Genomic DNA, 21,885 nt, shown 5'->3' with positions numbered 1-21,885 from the left:
TTATTGAAAATAAGATGACTAGGAGGAGGGGCCAAGATGGTGGAATAGCCAAATGCTTCCTGCGATCCCTCTTACAACAAAGACCCGAAAAAGCAAGTGAAATGATTATATTTACAAAAAAGAAGGGGCCCTGAACATCAAAGGCAAAGTTAGAAAACAGACTGAGTGGCAGGGGAGGGAGAGACGGTTCAGCAGTGGAGAGGAGTTGCCGGATCTGAATTGCCGGGATCCCTCAGGCATCATTCCCAGGAGCAGCTGCGGAGGCTGGTGGTAGCATTTGGCTAAAATTTCCTCAGGTAGAATCAGCCAGCCACACAGTCTACTCACACCTCCGGAACCAGAGAACAGCGCTCTCAGCAAAAGCTAAGTACTCGTGTATATTTTACCATGCCCCCAGCCCCCAAGCTGACTTCGGTGGCTGTTGACTTCCCTGGGCATGAGATAGGCCATGTTGAGCTCCTGGGGCCACCCTCCAGGCCTTCAAGTAGGAATGATGTCACAATTGGGTAAAAGATAATTCGCCAGATCCACTAACTGGGGAAGCCCAGGACAGAAGCGGCTCCTGTCCAGGCATAAACAGTCTGTGGACTTTGAATACCTTTTCCCCCTGCGTAGACCTATTTCAGGAGAACTAGGCCCTTGTTGGTGGACTGCAACAGTTTCAGCTGTACAGTGAAGAGGTGCGTGTTTGATATTTGACACCGCTTTGCCTATTAAAGAGGGTCCTCACTTACCCACATCAGGGGCATAAGCACTGGTGGCTCCACTCAGGTCACCCAGCCACCCGTGACAGGGGTCCAAGGATAACTGGTGCCTTCCAGTCCTTACAAACAAAAGCATTGGGTGCCCATGGTCTTTATGCAGAACACACCCACCTGTATGCTCTAGGGAACAGGGACATGCTATCAACACAAACATTTGAGGGACAGTTCTCAGCCTCCTGCCTTGTTGAGAGCATAACCCCCTGCTGCAACCAGATACCGGTACCTACACCAACCACCCCTGCCCCTCTAACACTGTAGGACAGAGCCTATACTACACACCTGATGACCAGCTACCTAGATACCTGAGCTGAATTCATACAAGAAAAGTGAATGGACTCCTAGACTGATATATATACCGATAACACGTCCAGCCATCTGGTGACAGGACATCAGAGCTTCAAAGGTGAAAATAATCAAGCTAGCTCACTCAAGCAACCCATCTGGACATATTAAAAAAAAAAAAAAAAAGCAAGAAGCTAGGATACAGTAAGCAAACATAAAATAAACTAATACAATAACTTATAGATGGGTTGGAGACAAAACTCAATATCAAATCACATACAGAAACAGACCAAGATTGCCTCAACAAGCTCTCAAAACAAACAATCAATGGATCTTCTGGATGAAGGTGCCTTCCTGGAATTACCAGTTGCAGGATTCAAAAGATTAATATACAGAGCTCTTCAAGACATCAGGAACGAAATTAGGAAGGAGATCAGGCAATCCACAGAACAAGCCAAGGAACACACAGATAAAGCAGTTGAAGAAATTAAAAAGGTTACTCAAGAATATAATGAAAAATTTAATAAGCTGCAAGAATACATAGAAAGACAGCAATCAGAAATTCAGAAGATTATCAATAAAATTACAGAATTAGAGAACTCAATAGAAAGTCAGAGGAGCAGAATTGAGCAAGTGGAAGGCAGAATTGGTGAGCTTGAAGATAAAGCACTTGGCACCAATATATTTCAAGAAAAATCAGGTAAAAGAATTTTAAAAAATGAAGAAACCTTAAGAATCATGTGGGACTCTGTCAAGAGCAATAAACTACAAGTGATCAGAGTGCCTGAATGGGGGGATAACAGAAAATACAGGAGAAATGTTGAAGATTTGTTGGCAGAAAACTTCCCTGATATCGTGAAAGATGAGAAGATATTTTTCCAAGATCCTCATCAAACTCCACATAAGGTAGATCCTAAAAGAAGGTCACCAAGACATATTATAATCAAATTTGCCAAAACCAGAGATAAAGAGAGAATTTTAAAAGCAGCTAGAGACAAATGAAAAGTCACCTACAAAGGAGAATCAATAAGAATAAGCTTGGACTACTCAGCAGAAATCATGCAGGCAGCAAGGCAATGGGATGACTTACATAAAGAACTGAAGGAAAAAAATTGCCAGCCAAGAATCGTATATCCAGCAAAACTGTCTGTCAAATATGAAGGTAAAATTAGCACATTTCCAGATAAACAGAAATTTAGGGAATTCGTAAAAACCAAACCAAAACTACAGGAAAAACTAAAGGGAGTTCTTTGGTTAGAAAATCAATAATATAAGGTATCAACCCAAGACTGGAACACTGGACAGAGCAATCAGGTGTCAACTCAGACAGAGAAATCACAAAAATTAATGAAGATAAAAAACACTCGCAGCAGAGGAACAATGATGTTATTAAGTAAAAGAAGACACTAAAACAATAGAGAGGGACTAAGAAATGTAGTCATAGATTGTTCATATGGAGAGGAAGACAAGGCTATATAAAGAAATAAAAGTTAGGTTTAAACTTCGAAAAACAGTGGTAAATATTAAGGTAACCACAAAGGAGACTACCCTACTCATAAAAATAAAATACAAGAAAAAGAAAAAAAGACTCAGCAGAAACCAAATTAACAACAATGAACAAGAGGAAAAGATAATATATAAAGATAAACTACTCAGCACAAAAAATTAAGTGGGAAAAAGAAATTGTCAACAACACACAAAAAAAGACATCAAAATGACAACACTTAACTCATACCTATCCATAATTACACTGAACGTAAATGGACTAAATGCACAAATAAAGAGACAGAGAGTCGCAGAACGGATTAAAAAAACCATCCATCTATACGCTGCCTACAAGAGACACACCTTAGAATTAGAGACACAAACAAACTAAAACTAAAAGAATGGAAAAAAATATATAAAGCAAACAACAATCAAAAAAGACCAGGAGTGGCAATATTAATTTCCAACAAAATAGACTTTAAAGTTAAATCCACCACAAAGGACAAGGAAGGACACTATGTAATGATTAAAGGGACAATATACCAGGAGGATATAACCATATTAAATATTTATGCACCCAATGACAGGGCTGCAAGATACATAAACTCTAAAAGCATTGAAAAGTGAGAAAGACAGCTCCACAATTATAATAGGAGACTTCAACACACCACTTTCAGTGAAGGACAGGACATCCAGAAAAAAGCTCCATAAAGACATGGAAGATCTAAATGCCACAATCAACCATTTTGACATGATATGCATATGCAGAAAACTCCACCCAACAGCAGCCAAGTATACTTTCTTTTCTAGTGCACTTGGAACATTCTCTAGAATAGACCACATATTAGGTCATAAAGCAAGCCTTAGCAGAATCCAAAACATTGAAATATTACGAAGCATCTTCTCTGACCATAAGAAAATAACAGTAGAAATCAATAACCGAAAAAACAGGGAAAAGAAATCAAACACTTGGAAACTGAACAATACCCTTCTCAAAACAATTGGGTCATAGAAGACATTAAGGATTGAATAAGGAAATTCACAGAATCCAATGAGAATGAAAACACTTCCTATCAGAACCTTTGGGACACAGCAAAAGCAGTGCTCAGTAGTCAATTTATATCAATAAACGTACACATCCAAAAAGAAGAAAGGGCCAAAATCAAAGACTTATTCCTACAATTTGAACAAATACAGAGAGAGCAACAAAAGGAACCCTCAAGCACCAGAAGAAAGCAAGTAATAAAAATTAGAGCAGAATTAAATGAAATAGAAAACAGAACAACCACTGAAAGAATTAACAGGGCCAAAAAATGGTTCTTTGAAAAAATTAACAAAATTGATAAACCACTGGCCAAACTGACAAAAGAAAACCAGGTGAGGAAGCAGATAACCTGAATAAGAAATGAAATGGGTGATATTACAACAGACCCAACTGAAATTAAAAAAATCATAACAGATTACTACGAAAAATTGTACTCTAACAAATTTGAAAACCTAGAAGGAATGGATGATTTCCTAGAAACACACTATCTACCTAAACTAACAGAAACAGAGGTAGAAAAACTAAATAGACCCATAACAAAAGAAGAGATTGAAAAGGTAATCAAAAAACTCCCAGTAAAAAAAAAAAAAGCCCTGGCCCAGATGGCTTCACTGCAGAGTTCTACCAAACTTTCAGAGAAGAGTTAACACCACTACTACTAAAGGTATTTCAGAGCATAGAAAAGGACGGAATACTCCCAAACTCATTCTATGACACCAGCATATTCCTGATACCAAATCCAGGTAAAGACTCCACAAAAAAAAGAAAATTACAGACCTATATCCCTCATGAACTTAGATGCAAAAATCCTCAACAAAATTCTAGTGAATAGAATTCAACAACATATCCAAAAAATGATTCACCATGACCAAGTGGGATTCATACCAGCTATGCAGATGGTTCAACATTAGAAAAGGAACCAATGTAATTCATCATATAAATAAAAGACAAGAACCACATGATTTTATCAATCGATGCTGAAAGGGCATTTGACAAAGTTCAACACCCATTCATGATAAAAACTCCCAGCAAAATAGGCACAGAAGGAAAATTCCTCAACATAATAAAGGGCATTTATACAAAGCGAACAGCCAACATCATCCTAAATGGAGACAGTCTGAAAGCATTCCCCTTGAGACTGGGAACCAAACAAGGATGCCCTTTATCACCACTCTTATTCAACATTGTGCTGGAGATCCTAGCCAGAGCAATTAGGCTAGATAAAGAAATAAAGGGCATCCAGATTGGCAAGGAAGAAGAGTATCTCTATTTGCAGATGACATGATCTTATACACAGAAAACCCTAAAGAATCCTCAAGAAAACTACTGAAACTAGTAGAAGAGTTCAGCAGAGTATGAGGATAAAAAACTTACAAAAATCACTTGGATTCCTCTACACCAACAAAAAGAACATCGAAGAGGAAATCACCAAATTGATACCATTTACAGCAGCCCCCAAGAAGATAAAATACTTAGGAATAAATCTTACCAGAGATATAAAAGACCTATACAAAGAAAACTACAATACAGTACTGCAAGAAACCAAAAGAGACCTACACAAGTGGAAAAGCATACCTTGCTCATGGATAGGAAGACTCACAGTGTAAAAACTTCTATTCTACCAAAAGCTCTCTATGGATACAATGCAATTCCAATACAAATTCCATCGACATTTTTTAATGAGATGGAGAAACAAATCACCAACTTCATATAGAAGGGAAAGAGGCCCCGGATAAGTAAAGCATTACTGAAAAAGAAGAACAAAGTGGGAGGCCTCCCTCCCTACCTGATTTTAGAATCTGTTATACAGCCACAATAGTCAAAACAGCCTGGTACTGGTACAACAACAGATACATGGACCAATGGAACAGAATTGAGAATCCAGACATAAATCCATCCACATATGAGCAGCCAATATTTAACAAAGGCCCAAATTCAGTTACATGGGGGAAAGACAGTCTTTTTAACAAATGGTGCTGGCAAAACTGGATATCCATCTGCAAAAATATGAAACAAGACCCATATCTCATGCCATGCACAAAAACTAACTCAAAATGGACCAAAGACCTAAATATAAAATCTAAAACGATAAGGATCATGGAAGAAAAAATAGGGAAAATGCTAGGAGTCCTAACACATGGCATAAACAGTATACAAAACATTACTAACAATGCAGAAGAAAAACTAAATAACTGGGAGCTCCTAAAAATCAAACACCTATGCTCATCCAAAGACTTCACCAAAAGAGTAAAAAGATTACCTCCAGACCGGGAAAAAGGTTTTGGCTATGACTTTTTGGATCAGCATCTGATATCTAAAATCTACATGATACTGCAAAAACACAACTACAAAATGACAACCCAGTTAAAAAATGGGCAAAAGATATGAACAGACACTTCACTAAAGAAGACATTCAGGTAGCCAACAGATACATGAGGAAATGCTCACGATCATGAGCCATTAGAGAAATGCAAATCAAAACTACAATGAGATTCCATCTCACTCCAACAAGGCTGACATTAATCCAAAAAACACAAAATAATAAATGTTAGAGAGGTCGTGCAGAGACTGGTGGGAATGTAAAATGGTACAACCACTTTGGAAATCAATTTGGCACTTCCTTGAAAAACTAGAAATAGAAGTACCATGCAATCCAGCAATCCCATTCCTTGGAATATATCCTAGAGAAATGAGAGCCTTTATAAGAACAGATATATGCACACCCTGTTCATTGCAGCACTGTTTACAATAGCAAAAAGGTGGAAGAAACCAATGTGCCCATCAATAAATAAATGGATAAATTATGGTATATTCACACAATAGAATACTACGCATCGATAAAGAACAGTGACGAATCTGTGAAACATTTCATAACATGGAGGAATCTGGAAGGCATTATGCTGAGTGAAATTAGTCAGTTGCAAAAGAACAAAATTGTTTAAGACCACTATTATAATAACTGGAGAAATAGTTTAAACAGAGAAGAAAATATTTTTTGATGGTTACGAGAGGTGGGAGGGAGGGAGGCAAGGAGAGGGTTTTCACTAATTAGATAGTAGAATAGAACTAGTTTAGATGAAGGGAAAGACAACACAATACAAAGCAAGGTCAGCACAACTGGACTAAACTAAAAGCAGTTTCCTGAATAAAATGAATGCTTCGAAGGCCAGCATAGCAGGGGCGGGTGTTTGGGGAGCATGGTTTCAGGGGACATTTAAGTCAATTGGCATAATAAAATCTATTAAGATGACATTGCACATCCTATTTTGGAAAGTAGCTTCTGGGATCTTAAGCGCTAGCAAGTGGCCACCTAAGATGCATCAATGGGTCCCAACCCACCTGGAGCAAAGAACAACAAAGACACAAGGTAATTATGAGCCCAAGAGACGGAAAGGACGCATAAACCAGAGACTACATCAGTCTGAGACCAGAAGAACGGGATGGTGCTGGGCTACAACCGATGACTGCCCTGACAGGGAACACAACAGAGAACCCCTGAGGGAGCAGGAGAACAGTGGGAGGCAGACCCCAAATTCTTGTAAAAAGCCCAGACTAAATGGTCTGACTGAGACTAGAAGGACCCTGGAGGTCATGGTCCCCAGACCTTTTGTTAGCGCAAGACAGGAACCATTCCCAAAGCCAACTCTTCAGACAAGGTCTGGACTGGACTATAGGATAGGAAATGATACTGGTGAAGAGTGAGCTTCTTGGATCAAGTAGACACATGAGACTATGTTGGCATCTCCTGTCTGGAGGGGAGACGAGAGGGCAGAGGGGGTCAGAAGCTGGCCGAATGGACACAAAAATAGAGAGAGGAGGGAAGGAGTGTGCTGTCTCACTAGGGGCAGAGCAATTAGAAGTATATAGCAAGGTGTTTGTAAATTTTTGTATAAGAGACTGACTCAATCTGTAAACTTTTACTTAAAGCACAATAAAAATTAAAAAAAATAAGATGACTAAATGGAATAGAAATTGGAGTATAAATATGTAAATAAAAAATGTATTTTCAAAATGCTTTCTGTAATATATCCAAATCATTCTGATAAACAAGTACTTTTTGCTTTGTTTTGTTTTATCTTGTTTGAGGGGCGAATATTCAGGTTACAAAGGCTGAAATATAAATAATAATTTGAAAAAACCTGGATACACCTCAGAAATGAAGTAAGGTGTGATGCTCCTGGGAGGATTCTTAAATGGCTTTTGTCTCGTGAGGCAGCTATTTCAACCTAGGTGTTGAACGCCTGGCTACCCAGCACGCATTCCTTCATCGTTTTTTAAATATCAGCAATAATTTAGTACTTTGCTCAATGAAAGCTGGAATAATTGGAACAAACATCCCACATGCCATGCTTTACTTAAAAAAAGAACTGTTATTATATCCTTGTTGCTATGACTTTATTTCCCACACTACCAACCAGAGTCGCATCACACATACAGGATGAGTGGGAAGTCCACAGTGATCAGCACGATCGTGCTGTGAAGTCAAACTGGATAATTTTAGTCTGAATCCACCCTTCTTAGGGTCCAAATAGCAGTTGGCAGCTTTAAAATTAATTTCATAATTAATTGCTAAAAATCAATTTCATATGGTGTTAACTGAAACCCACAATTAAGTGATTCTACTACATGCAACTGGTAGGGTAACTTTGTAGCACAGCCTGGGTAGAGCCAAACCACATACCTAAGGTCTGAGTTCCTGGGCTCCTCATGTGTACACAGAGCACCCGCCTCAGAACTGAGACCTAAGGGATGTCACTTCAGTGCACCCCAAACCACTTTCTGCATTACCAGAGATGGTTCTTCCTTCTCTACCCCAATCAAGCCTGATAACTTGTGTGAAAACACAAATTATTTTCACAGAGCATCACAGAAGGAAGCCTCTGAAACGAGCCCCCTTCAAGCACAGGTTAGGAACTATTTGGCATCTGCTCTGAATGCTTTGAGTGACTCCTCTGCCCAGAGTCACCACAGCCCCACAGAATGGTAGACACATCCTTAATGAACTGGGTTATTTGGCAACTGGGTTATTTTTGTAGTATAGATTTGGTCTCATTGAGAAAAAAAAAAAGGAGAAGAAAGGCAGCAAAAAAATTAGTATTACTCTGTTCTTAAACAAAAAAGTCTTGGAGATTTTCAAAATATGTGCCGCTTGACAGGTTTCTGCTTGTGCAAACTCTGCCTTTTGGTTTTGTGGCTTACTACATTATTTTTAATGATACCTTTGGTACCAGAGGCTCGCTGGTTTAATTAAGTTAACAAAGAACTCAGAAACATTTCATAGGAGTTCCTCGGTGAGTATTTGGCTCCTTGGGTGCTCACAAAGTCTATCATTATTTACTGGCTCTGCTTTGATTTAAACTCATTATCAATAAAGCCTTTTTCAACCAAAAAGTGGATAGAAAAGGAGACTTTTTCAGGTGAAACTACCAAAAATTGATAGAGAAAAAAGACTTTTTGGTTGAAGGGCAGAGGTAGAATGCCACTGTCTGTTAACTCGGAGAATGCTTCCACCATGTCGATCCCACCCGCAGAGCAGACTTCTGTTGGGACTTTACCGCGTGGGTCTGTTGAAGGAACCTCCTTTTCACATTTCTGGAAACTGAATGTCATACCTTCTGTTCAATCTACCCAAACCTCATCTCACTGATTTGAGAATCAGGCAAAAGAAAGCACCTATTTCAAAGACCATTATTACTACAGCCAGCAGGACCATTTATGACCCAGTGGTAAATCGGCTACCCAGAAATTCTCAATTTTATTTACTTTCCTTTTATAGTGCCCCGGGTCTGTACAACCACCTGGGGCACTATAAAAGGAAAGTACTCCCACTACCACCAACTCCTTATTCATTTTCTCCGCTCTTCCCACTACCACCTCCAAGCACTACCTGACAAAAGTCCAAATGCAGGTCCACACGGATGACTGCCAAATGGTCAAGGATTTGGACTCCTCTGGGCCAGAACTCATTGAAGTATATCACACTTATTAGGGTGGATTTAAAACAGACTAAGGCAAAGCAAGGCAAAAATATTTGCTTCTATTCTAGAATTTATATTCCTTGTTTTTAGTTTCCAGCTTATAATTGAACAGTGTATAAAACAAATGAGTTTTGAACTAAATCGAATGAGATCAAATGGAAATACCACATGTAATAAGAACAGTGCAGCAATGGATGCAGAGATTGTGTTAAGACCACTCATGGACTTCTTGGACAAAACGTAAGTTTTCTAATCATTTTTCTCTCCATTTGTCTAACCACTCTTTACTGCCCTTAACGTGACTGATATGGCTTTAAGGGGAAAAATAAATTCCTTAATGCAAGGCTTTAAAGAACACACATTTAATGCAGCTTTAAAAGGACCTTCACAGAAGTACAGTAATTGATCAAAAAACAAAACACTTTTAAGTCACTAGTAGGTAGAAAAACTCTGGAATGACTTCATACAGAAAAGGAAAATGTAAAGAAAATAAATATTGGTGAGGAGGCGGCTGTTCTGAGGGAGGTGAGAAATTTAGGATTTCACGCTCCTCAGATAAAATATCGTTTTGCATCCTCCTGGACATAGAGGAGGACTGAGTTGACTTGATAGTATGTGATTTCATGTGAGAGCTTGCTGAAGAAAAGAAGAACGCAAGTGTAACTAGAATTAATTCAACTCAGAGACAAAGAGATAGCTGCCCTATTCAACCTTCTGTAACTATTTTATTGAGTGCCCACCTGTATCAAACCCTAGTCTAGACAGTGCACCATGATGACAAAGGAAGTCAAAGTTCCTGCCTCCAAAGACATTACAGTGCAGTAAGGAAGTGAGTGTGTGCTAATAGAAGCTAAGAAAATGTTCTTGTCAGAAAGTTGTTTTTTTGTTTTTTCAGTGCTTCTACTCAGTCTCTATCCTCAGGAATTCTAATTTATTAAGTTTGGAGTAGGGTCAAGGCACCTATATTTTAATAAGCAAACAGGCACATGATTTCCTAAACCAGAACTGAAAGTAGAAGAGAAAGGTAAGTAATAATTTTGGATGCCTGAAAAGGGACCAGTGTTATGTCTGATAGTTTACATAAGTTATCTCACTTAATACTGTTGTGACAGATTAATTCCAAAGGGACCAAGATAAAAAAGAGGAATAGGATACCTGCCTTTAAAGATAACGGCAACAAAGAATTAATAGGAAGAGCCTCTTATTATATTTATGATTTCTATTTAAGCCCATTCACTTATAATGTTACCACACAAGGAATACTAATGTCCTTATAATTTTCATGATTTGGTAGAAAAGTAAAGCCTTCCTTTCTTTTCTCTGCATGGAAGTGTCTGTAAGATAAGTGAGTAAGTGGGTAACTTATCAGGAGATAGGTTGGCAAATTGATCTAAAAGAAAGAAATGGAAGAAATAAGAGAGGGAGAGAGGAATAAACAGCAGGAAGAAAAGAGAGAGGGAAGGAGAAAAGTAGTTTTTTATTTGTTTGATTTCTGTAAGTAAACTTTTACTCTTATCAGGTAATTTGCTATAAAATCTCTTAAAATTTGTATCGTATCATGTGGTTCTTTCCTCTGGACAATACAGAACTGAGACCCTATTAACACACCAGCGTTTTGTTCTGAGTGTGATGGTAAGCAGAGGGCAGAGCCAGGCAGTCCTGACCCTCTTAAACTCCCACTGAAATGCCATCTGCTCTGTTTTTGTTAGAACTCTAGGCAGCAGTTGGGAAACATACCATTGGCAAAACTAAATTGGTTTCTGTATATACTATAAGGAAAAGTTCTGGAACAGACAGAAGGTTTTAATTAATCCTGACATTGCCAACTACTAGCTGAGTTACCTTGACTTCATTTCACCATCTTTAAAACGGGACTAATACAGAAAGTGGGCTGACCCTTAGGTATGTTTGTTGTTAGGTGCCATTTAGGTTCTTATTTTACTCAGTCTTAATCTTCTACTTCAAATGGAACTTTTTACAGTGATGATTCAGTGGTAGAACTGATTTCCATGTAGGAGAACTGGATTCAATTACTTCTGAAATCAGCCAATGAAAACCCTGTGACTAACAACAGCCCACAACTGATTACCGGGCAGCACAGGACCAGCAGCGTTTTGTTTCACTGTGTGCCGGGTCACCATGAGTCGGGACCAATTCAGTGGCAACTAATAACAACAGTGGCACTTTGTTATATCATCATAAACATCATTTCTTGTCATACTTAGTAGAGAGAGAGAATGTATAAAGATAGAAAAAAAAATCTACAGGCTTTAAATTTTTTTGAAAGAGATTTGTTACGGGCCATGAAGAAATTCTTAGAGCTAATACAGAATGCATACATTGAAAGCCGCTGGTTAGGAGAGATCAAAAAAAAGAAAAAGTCAGATATTGACTCTATTCCGAAGGAGCTAACAGAAACAAGAAAGATATGCAAATAGACATAATAAGATGCAAAGTGATAATCTCTTCAGAGAATCAGTAAAAATTTCATTTGGGTTTGATGTTTAAAGACGGATAGGATTTGGACCCATGGAAATGAAAGACAGGCATTCCAGGGACAGAGAAAACAGCTGGTTATATTTTCATGAAAATAGGATTAACTCTATGACAGGAGATCCCTATCACCGGTTAACATACCTGACCTTTGACAATTGTCTGGTTCATTGGTTCTGTGGTCAGCCAATCCAGATAGCTCAGCTTCCAAAATATATGCTTTTCAGCTTCCATTATCAGGTCGGTTAACTCTGATTAAAGGGGCATTTGCTAGGTTTTCCCTTTATCTTCTGTTATTTAAAACTAGCAATAGAGGGCTGAATGTCTTCAGGTTGGTTTTCAGAAAATCCCCTCAGGAATCATGTTATATTATAAATGTGTAGGCTCTCTTTGTGCCTCTCTAAATAAAACATATTTTATTATGTTTCACTTACTCTACCAAGACCTCACCACTTTATAGAACAAAGAGCTGTAAACTCCATTTCCAACTAGCAGAAATCCCATGAAGAACTGTAAACTTGTCAGTGATTTTGTTCCTATTCTTTCAGTTGTAAGCAGGGTTAGTTAGCATGCCAAGTACATAAGCTGACCATACAAACAAGATCAAGTTTTATATTGGAATTTTGGAAGTGGAAATTACACATCTGTAACAAAATTGGAAGATTTGTCCAATCTCAGATCACCATAGACTCTCTGAGGATAGGTTTGGTAGTTCTGTCATGGTACATCTTCTTATATATGGAAACCTAATACATAAAATTGGCTTCCTCTGGATGAAGGGGTGGAGGTTGGGCCCCTGAGGCATATTCATGGAACTCTCCAGCTCCACTAGTTTAGAAACCATTGTTCAAGGGAGCCCTCATAGCTGGCCGATGAATGTTCACATGATGGACATAGAGTAGAAACAAGATGCATCATGGCAGAACAATCAAACCTTTCTCAGAAATTTCTAGGATGATTTGAGTAGTGTTGGCAGAAATACTTCTGCATGGAAATGTATTTTGGAAATCCCTCCCTTTGCCTCTCACATGTCACATATCTTTAAATACTAATTGTTAATACTAATTATTATGTCTCTAAATGCTAAAAGCCTACTTTATAATTTCAGAATCCAAAAGTATATAAAGTTCTTAGTAACACTATCTAGGGTCACTGAGGCGGCCCTGAAATATGTGACCCACTTGTGAACCTCTGCAAAAACAAAAACAAAACCGATTGCCATGGAGTCAATTCTGACTCATAACAACCCTATAGGACAGGGTTGAACTGCCCCACTGCATTTCCAAGGCTATAATCTTTACTGGAGCAGATCGACAGGTCTTTTCTCCCACGGAGCTGCTGGCGGGTTCAAACTGCTGACCTTTTGGTTAGCAGCCAAGTGCTTAACCACTGCGTCACCAGGGCTCCTATCCTCTGTGAAGCAGGTTTAATTCATTCTTGAAAGGAGTGTCAGAAAGTCCCACATTGCATTATGGTACATTCAGTAAAAAGTCCCACATCACATTATGGTACGTTCAGTAAATGTTTATGTGGCACTGTCTCTGCTTCCTAGTACTGTGGTGACACATGTCCCATAAGTGGATGGCTTTAAACAACAGACATTTATTTTCTCACAGTTCTAGGGTCTAAAAGTCCAAATCAGGGTCATGGCCATCCGAATCCCTTCCTTGTCTGTAACCCCAGATATTCCTTCATTCTTGGCTTGTAGAGGTCCTCAGGTAGCATCTGTCTTCCTGTTCCTGAGAGTATCTATCTCTAATCTGCTCTTTTTATAACTCAGAAGTGATTAGATTGAAGACACACCCTACACTGGTATGGCCTTATTAACATAACAAAGGAAACCCTGTTCCCAAACAAGATTACAGTCACAGGTATAAGGGTTAGAGTTCCAGCACAGACACAGTGCGTTCATCATGGGCATCACTGGGTGTGGGAAGACATGCTGGAGTTAGAGGGAGAGGGCCTGACTTTGAACCGCAGCTCTCACTCATTAGCTTCACTTCCTTGGACAAGTCCCCTACCTTCTCCGAGCCTGTTTTCCAACTCTAAAATGGTTGTAGTAATAACTGAGAAAATACATGCGGAAATATATGTGATGTTGTCATCATCCTTATCATGAGAACAATTTCTAAGAATATCCAGAACTTATGAAAGTTGGAAAATACTAATTCTTGAGTGAAATGATATGTGTCTTCACTGTGTCATGCTGTGTCGGTTCAGTGCCATATAGTAATGAAAATACAGTTTTTTGGTTTTGGTCTCACACCATGAACTTGAGGCATGTGGGGAATACAAGCTGGTGGTGATGGTGGAAATCACATACTCTGGGAACCTGGTTGTATCAGGTAAATGGTTTGCCCTCTGCTCAGGGACCTCCGAACAGGTGGGTGAGAAAAAATATGGTTCTGTGGTTGTTTTCTCAACCCCCATGTCAAGCCCCCCTGGTGACTGATCTCAGAGATGGCACTTGGCGTAAAAACAATTAAATAAGGATAAGGAGGGGTCCCCTGCCTTTAACTGAATGTTTACTTTGTGTGTTTTCAAAGGTTTTTTCCCTTCCTAAGTCTGTCAATTTAGGAAACATTTGCGGAAAGAAATACCCCAAATTCATTTTCTACCCGTAATAGTGAATTATCTAATATATAGTATGATAAAATAGATTTTTTATTTTATGTCATCTTTGGTTTTGTTTTGTTTCTCAGTAAATGTAATTTAGCACTTAAAAATTATGAAGGTCTAGTCAGGTATTTGAGCTCTAGTGTTAATAACATCAATTTCTGACCCGTAAAATAAGTTGATATTGATACAGTATTTAAGAGTGAGTGCGTGTTTTATTTCAGATTAAGTCTTTCGGCAAAAATATGTGAGAAAACAGTTCTGAAACGAGTTTTAAAGGAACTATGGAAGCTAGTTCTTAACAAAATAGAAAAACAAATCGTTCTCCCTCCTCTGACTGATCAAACCGTAAGTATTTAATTAACATTTGGTTAGAGTTTCAATAACCCATCTGGTTGTTTTTGTTTAAATCAATGGTTTTGATCCACTAATTAAATCAATTTTGGGAAAAAAGTGTTTAGTTTACAGTTTTTTAACAATGATCACTCAAATGACAGTTTTCTACCCAAATCAACTTTAAATTGTAGCAATGGCAGTCAAACTGCATGCCTGCTTAGCACTCAAAACTTTATGTCTTGAAAAAGCATATCAAAGTTCACTTTGTAAGGTTATATGGTCTACACATATAATTTTTTATTTAAATTTATTGTAATCACAGAGAAATAGATTTAGAGTAGAATATAACAGTCGTGTTCCTGTCTTAGATTTTACAGTCTAAGGAGGTAGTTTCAGAGTTGCTCTATGGATGTTTTTTCACTTTTCCATTCTGCTGCCATCCATTGCCTTCCCACTTGGAGGTTAATAGTGGAAATGCCTTTAATGAGTTTGGAGAATGGGATTTTATCACACACAGTGAAATAAAAAAAGAACCAGAAGGATCAACTGGCAACAAAGTTAGACCATGGTCAAGTAGATAGTGCCAAGTGTCTTAGTTCACATATCCTGACCTAGCCCCAAAACTAAACCAACTGCAGCAGTCGATCCCTGCTCATAGCGACCCTATAGACTTCCCAAGGCTATAAATCTTTACAGAAGCAGATTGCCACATCTTTCTCCCGAGGAGCTGCTGTTGGTTTCGAAACCACCTACCTTTCAGTTAGCAGCCGACCTTCTTAACCACCGCACGAGGGGCCCCCATATCCTGACCCAGGCAGGGTAAAATAGTTCTAATAAACACCTGTTTGGACTATTTCGGTGACTAAGGAAAATAAATTAATGTAATGAGTAATTATAAACTAAAATACAGATTGACACCATTAATTATGCATACTCGATCTGTATTTATTCAGTGTAATTATATATATAGAAAATGTTTACTTTTACAGTGTTCCAAGTTACAAAAATGCATGTGTTTTGTTGATTTGCTGCCAACTGCCAGACAGTAATAAAATACAAATTACTTAGTTTTGTTTAATACCATGAATGCGTGGTATAATTATTTGTCACCTGCATAAACCAAAACCCACTGCTGTCGAGTTGATTCCAACTCATAGCAACCCTCTAGGACAGAGTAGAACTGCACCATAGAGTTTCCAAGGAGCACTTGGTGGATTTGAACTGCCGACCTCTTGGTTAGCAGCTGTAGCACTTAACCACTACATCACTAGGGTTTCCGTTACCTACATATAAACCAGAAAAAATAACCTGTTGCTGTGGCGTTGATTCTGACCCGTGGCGACCCTGTGTGTGTCAGAGTAGACTCACACTCCATGGGGTTTTCAAATGGCTGTGATCTTTCAGAAGAAGATTGCCAGGTCAATCTTCCAAGGCACCTCTGAGTGGATTCAAACCACCAACCTTTTAGTTAATAGCCCAGTGCTTAACCATTTGTGCCATGAAGGGGAAATCCTAGCCCACATATATGGATGGCCAAATTACATCTGCACACAGGTAATCTACCTCTCCAGAGAGATACACTTTGCATGGCTTACACACCTTGCAGGCTACCCTCCCCCTGTGCTGGTAGCTCTATGTGCATCAGCACACACACACGCATATACATACCCCAGAGCTTATTGTACTACAACATATTTTTATAACACTAGTCAGCTCCTACGTAATTGGTCAATAGGGGAAAGATGCCAGAATAATCTGGAAGTTGTTGTTGTTAGGTGCTGTCAAGTCAGTTCCACCTGGCAGTGACACTATGTACTACAGAACAAAACACTGCCCGGTCCTGCAACATCCTCACTATCATTGTTATGCTTGAGCCTGTTGTTGGAGTCACTGTGTCAATCCATCTCATTGAGGGTCTTCCTCTTTTTCACTGACCCTGTACTTTACCAAGCATGATGTCCTTCTCCAGGAACTGATCCCTCCTGATAACATGTCCAAAGTATGCGAGACGTGTTCTCACCATCTTTGCTTCTAAGAGGCGTTCTGGCTGTACTTCCTCCAAGATGGATTTGTTCATTCTTCTGACAGTCCATGGTGTATTCAGTATTCAATCTGGAAGTTGGGTTGGTTTATATGTAAATTTTCCTAGGTAAGAGGCTCTGGACTGTAAATAGAAGTATAAACTTCAGCAGAAAAGGAAAGAGCTCTCAGCTGGGCTGCTGCTCAGGCAGGAGCCCTTTTGCCCCTGTTTTAAAAAGAAGAAGAAAAAAGTGCTGCACCTAAGCTAGCTTTCTGGAGAGATGTACCTTGCACGGCTCTCACACCCGGTGAGCTACCCTACCCTGTGCTGGTAGTTCCAGGTGCTTCCGCATTATCTCTGCCCACAATTGTACTCTATATTTTGTTGTTTGTTTTGTTTTTCAGCATCCCCTGAGGTAGCCGTCAGTCTCACTGAGATCCAGCCAGCTGTTCAAGTCATCTCCCAACGTAGCAACTGCTGTTTTTGATAGTTCTTTGGCAACAAAATTCATGGGTTTTGACTGCTCTGCTCCACTGCTCTTTTTCCCATAAGCCCTATTACTTTCAATGTAGGCTTTTTTAAAATATGAGGTTTATCAAGAATGCATATATCATGTTATAGCAGAAATGCTATGTATGAAATTTCATTTTTCATACAAAGTTTCCCCAGGAAAGCTTACCATTACCTAAATGTTGATACAATGTAGCTGTTAGATCTTCAAGTGTGAACCCATATCACTCATTCATTCAGTGACTGTTCTTTGAGCTTCAACTATGTAGCCGAGGCTGTGACAGGTGAGGAGATCAGACAATGAGCACAGCTAATGTGGCGGCCATCCTCGCTAGCCTGCAGCCTCTCACTCCCCAGTGTACAGACATGCTCCACCAAAAACTGCAGAGTGCCACCCAGAAATAACTGATTTTCCTTACTTTTGAAAAGATTCTAAGCCACTGGTGAATTTAACCAATTTGGTAATTTTCCAATTGCATACACCTACAGACATGCATCTAGGGTTTGTTTTTTTTTCTTTAGTTAGTGCTATTTATTGCATAACCAGTCATTTCTCCCAGTGATTTATGATGCCAGAATTACCAGATGTTAAGTATTACACATAGAGGGTCTGTTTTTGGACATCTTTTGATTTGTACTAGCATCCCTGCTATTACTGTTTTGACTACTGTAGTTTTTTGTCGTAAATATATATATATAAACAAAACATTTGTTATCTCAACATTTTTTATGTTTCTGAGCGACTTATTCCAGTGTTTTTCAAACTCCTTTTCACCATGACCTTGGGACTCTAGGGCAATGCCTCTGGCCGGGGGAGGGGTTAAAAGCGCAGGGCTTGGTAGATCCGCCAGGACTTTGGGAGGGGCAGTTCACCTTTTTCAGCTCTCTATATTGAAGTTTTACATAGACTTCCTTTTTGCGGTGTGGAGTAAGGGAGTTCCTTCTGCTACAAATAAGTAAAAGATCACTGATTTAATCCATTGCTACATGGACCAGCTAGTTAGCAGCAACCCATTCATAACTCAAATATAAGCCTTTCAGAAGTGGACACCCATGCAGACTTTTATATTGCCAATAGAACTAGGTAACTTTGACTCAGTCTTTAAAATAGACCAAATAAAGTCATCAAAATCATAAATGTAATAAGGAAAACAGAAAATTCTCTATTGAGTACATTCCTACTATGCCTTATACTGAAGACTTTAAGACTGAATCATCTCTCTCTTTTTCTCTGTGTGTTTCTAGGGACCCCAGATGATTTTCATCGCAGCTAAAGATCTTGGACAGTTATCTAAACTGAAGGTAATAAGAATAAAGAACTTACTGATTTTCCATGAAACGAAATGAACTAACTATAACTCTGCAAGAAAGCATCCTCTTACTAGTCATGGTATCTGGCCTGGCACAAGCAGAAGATATGTGTCTGTGATTTCACATCTGCTCTAAGGATGAAATAGGTCCAAATTTAGGGACAGAATTTTACTGTTTTCCCTTTTCCCTGTGTTTCCCATGTTTTCCGGTTGGTAAAGGAAATGGGAATTTTAACCTGATGTTGTAGCATTCAGCATTACCGCTTTCGGAGTAAATTACAGAACATATTTTCCTTTCCTCCTGAAAGGTCACAGCCTTGAAAACCTTACAGAGCAGCTCTACTCTGCACACATTTAGTTACTATGAGTCAGGGTCAACTTGACGGCAACTTACAACATGACCAATTTTCCTTTCATACGACAAACTAACTTTGTATGAACTGAGGCAAAATGGAACACTGCAAAGAAATCCAGTGAAGTCTAGAGAAGTTTTAAAGATAAGAAACCTAATGTGGGAAAATTAAACTCAGGAAAACAGACATTGAACTTGATAACATGATCAACCCCGTTATAAGTGGAGATTTTGTTTTCTAAATAACCTTTAATTCCCACTTGAGATTCTCAAGACTTTGGGGATTTGCAAAGAACCTAAGGCCCTGTCCCTCTTGGTCAGAAACTTGATTGGCTAAAATGGATGTTGTTTTTATTCCATTTATATCTATTAAGATATAGTAGAGCATGGTGTTAAAGGGATGGTTTTCAGACAGATGGCCTTGGTTCAAATTCTGCCTCAACTACTTCTAACTGTGACATAAACCAAGGCATTTAACTTTTCTAAGCTTCGTATTTTTTGCATTTGTAAAATGAAGAAAATTTTAATACTTTTTATAGGATTGTTGTGAGGATAAATGAGGTATGCCTTCATCATCTTTGGCAATTCCAAGGAATTTGCCACCTACCATTTCCAGAGGGAGCTATCTGTCTTTCTCCTCCAGCTGGCAGCTGGATGTTAGGTTTTGTTTATAGAACACAAAGGAAGGATAATCTATTCTACTGTGTAATTATTGACTGTGTAATAAGATATGTGCCCTATCATCTAAGCATCCTGTTTTATCATCTATATTATCTTCTTCCTTAGAAAAACTTAAAAAGTCAATAATCGATCTGTAAGATGCAAGCATTATCTGAAATTGTTTCTGACCCCCACAGGTATCCAGCACTGTTGTTGGTTGGCAGGGAGGGTGCATGTCACTGCTGAACTGTTATTTTGGATCTTGGATCTCCGGCCCTTTCTGTATCCCTCTTATTGCCTCCCTGGGATTTCTGGTCCCTGATTTGAAAATGTGTATTTAAACAGTGTTTAAGTTGCTCATATGAAACCATGAAGATGAAGCAGCATTGTACCTGATTACAAAAGAAATGGTTCTAGCCATGATTTTAGCATCTGTGTGTTGCTGCATCTCCCTGGGCTTCAGTTTCCTATAAAATGAGGAAGTTGGATATTTCTTTTAGCTAGAACTCTTTCAGCTTCAAGTGACAGAAAGCCAAATTAACATAAGCAAAAATAATTTATTGCTGCATGAAATTTTATCATCCAGGGGTGCTGCTGGTCTCTCTCGCTGCCTGATCAGGGACTCAAATAATATTAGGGGACTCAGCTACTCACCATCTTCCAACTCTGCTCGGCTCTTTGTTTGATATATTGCTGTAACCTTCCTTCCTGTTTGAAAGATGGTTTTTGCTGCTGTATATCTTACATCCTTTCAGCTTCAAATATTGTATGAAAGAGTGCTAATCTGGGTCTGAAGTAACGCAGCAAAGTCCACTGGCACTTCATTGGCTCTGATAGAGTCATGTCATCCTTTCCTGAGCCAATCACTGTGGCTTGGGAATGAAATGGGCCAATTGACTTAACTCACATACCCATGTCGGTGCTGGGTGTGCAGCCAGCCCAGACCAAACCATACAGGCCAGGAGTGGCATTGGGACTGGCTCTCCAGAGGGTTTATGTATACTGGGCAGGAAAAATCAGAATGTACTGAAAATAAAACACTTTAGAGCCTTTTACAGCCCCAAATATCTTAAATTCTGTGAATTCTTTGTAAAAACCTAAGAACAAACTATGATTAATAATTTCCTAAAGAGTTACTTCATCAACATTGAAATAATCCGAAGGACTAAAAACAGAATCTTGTTATCCCATAGGCTATGGAAAAATAACTTAGTTTTGTACATATTATTCTATTATTGGCCCTTGATTTTTTTACTTTTGGATTAGTAGCCCATTTAGCTATTATTTTTTGAATTACAGAGCATAAGTCCTCTAAGATATTATGCAAAAATTAAAAATCTATATAGCAGAAAGAACTCCAAACTTTACAAAGCTATGTGTTTTTATTTTATTATAATGTTAGTTTTTTTTGTTTTTTTGGTTTTTTTGCTTTAAACCTTGAGTCTTTAAAACTTTCAAGCTTAGTTTGAAGGCAGGTTTGATTTGCTGAAAAGGTGCTATGTAAAATAATTACACTGATGCTTAGATTCAGGAATATTAACAGATAACAGCCTTACTTAACAGAATATAGAATCAAGGAAAATAGAACAAGAAGGGAAAATAATTGTTTTTCTGCATTTGACTATGATAAAGAGTCCTTCCATTAAACAAGTTTATTCATAGTTTAACATATTCTATAGTACTTCATACTCTTGGAGCATGAACTTCATAATAAGATATGAATGTAATGTAATAAAAACTGCTTTAATTTTTTGGTAGTAACCAAATAGAATCGTTTATAAGCTACTTACCAACATATATTAGTACCTGAGAAAGACCAAAAAGGAATTTGATAAAAAATAAAATGTTAAAGGAGATTTCCTGGGGGGAAAAAAAAAGCCAAGGAATTAATGGGGAAAATTTTGGATAAATGAATAGTGAGTAAAATAACTCCTAAATTTGAATGACACCTATGCCCAACTTATTACTGCTTAATGACCAGATTTATTTGACACTAAATTTTTAAAAAATTAATAAATCTTTATGGACTGGTAA

General features: G+C 38.4%; 1 protein-coding gene across 2 annotated transcripts in view; it reads left to right on the top strand.

Moving 5' to 3' along the window:
• The window catches only part of UNC13C (unc-13 homolog C), a 633,353-nt gene that overhangs the window by 538,551 nt on the left and 72,917 nt on the right, over positions 1-21,885 (top strand). For both annotated transcript variants that reach the window (XM_064267528.1, XM_064267529.1), the window contains 3 exons: positions 9,645-9,794; positions 14,888-15,011; positions 18,775-18,831. In XM_064267528.1, the coding sequence (XP_064123598.1) occupies positions 9,645-9,794; positions 14,888-15,011; positions 18,775-18,831 (331 nt within the window). The remainder of the gene's footprint in view (positions 1-9,644; positions 9,795-14,887; positions 15,012-18,774; positions 18,832-21,885) is intronic.

The sequence above is a fragment of the Loxodonta africana genome, chromosome 13, assembly GCF_030014295.1.
Source record: "Loxodonta africana isolate mLoxAfr1 chromosome 13, mLoxAfr1.hap2, whole genome shotgun sequence".
Classification (NCBI taxonomy): domain Eukaryota; kingdom Metazoa; phylum Chordata; class Mammalia; order Proboscidea; family Elephantidae; genus Loxodonta; species Loxodonta africana.
Note: the sequence above shows the minus strand (reverse complement) of the source record. Positions and strands in the feature narration are given on the sequence as shown.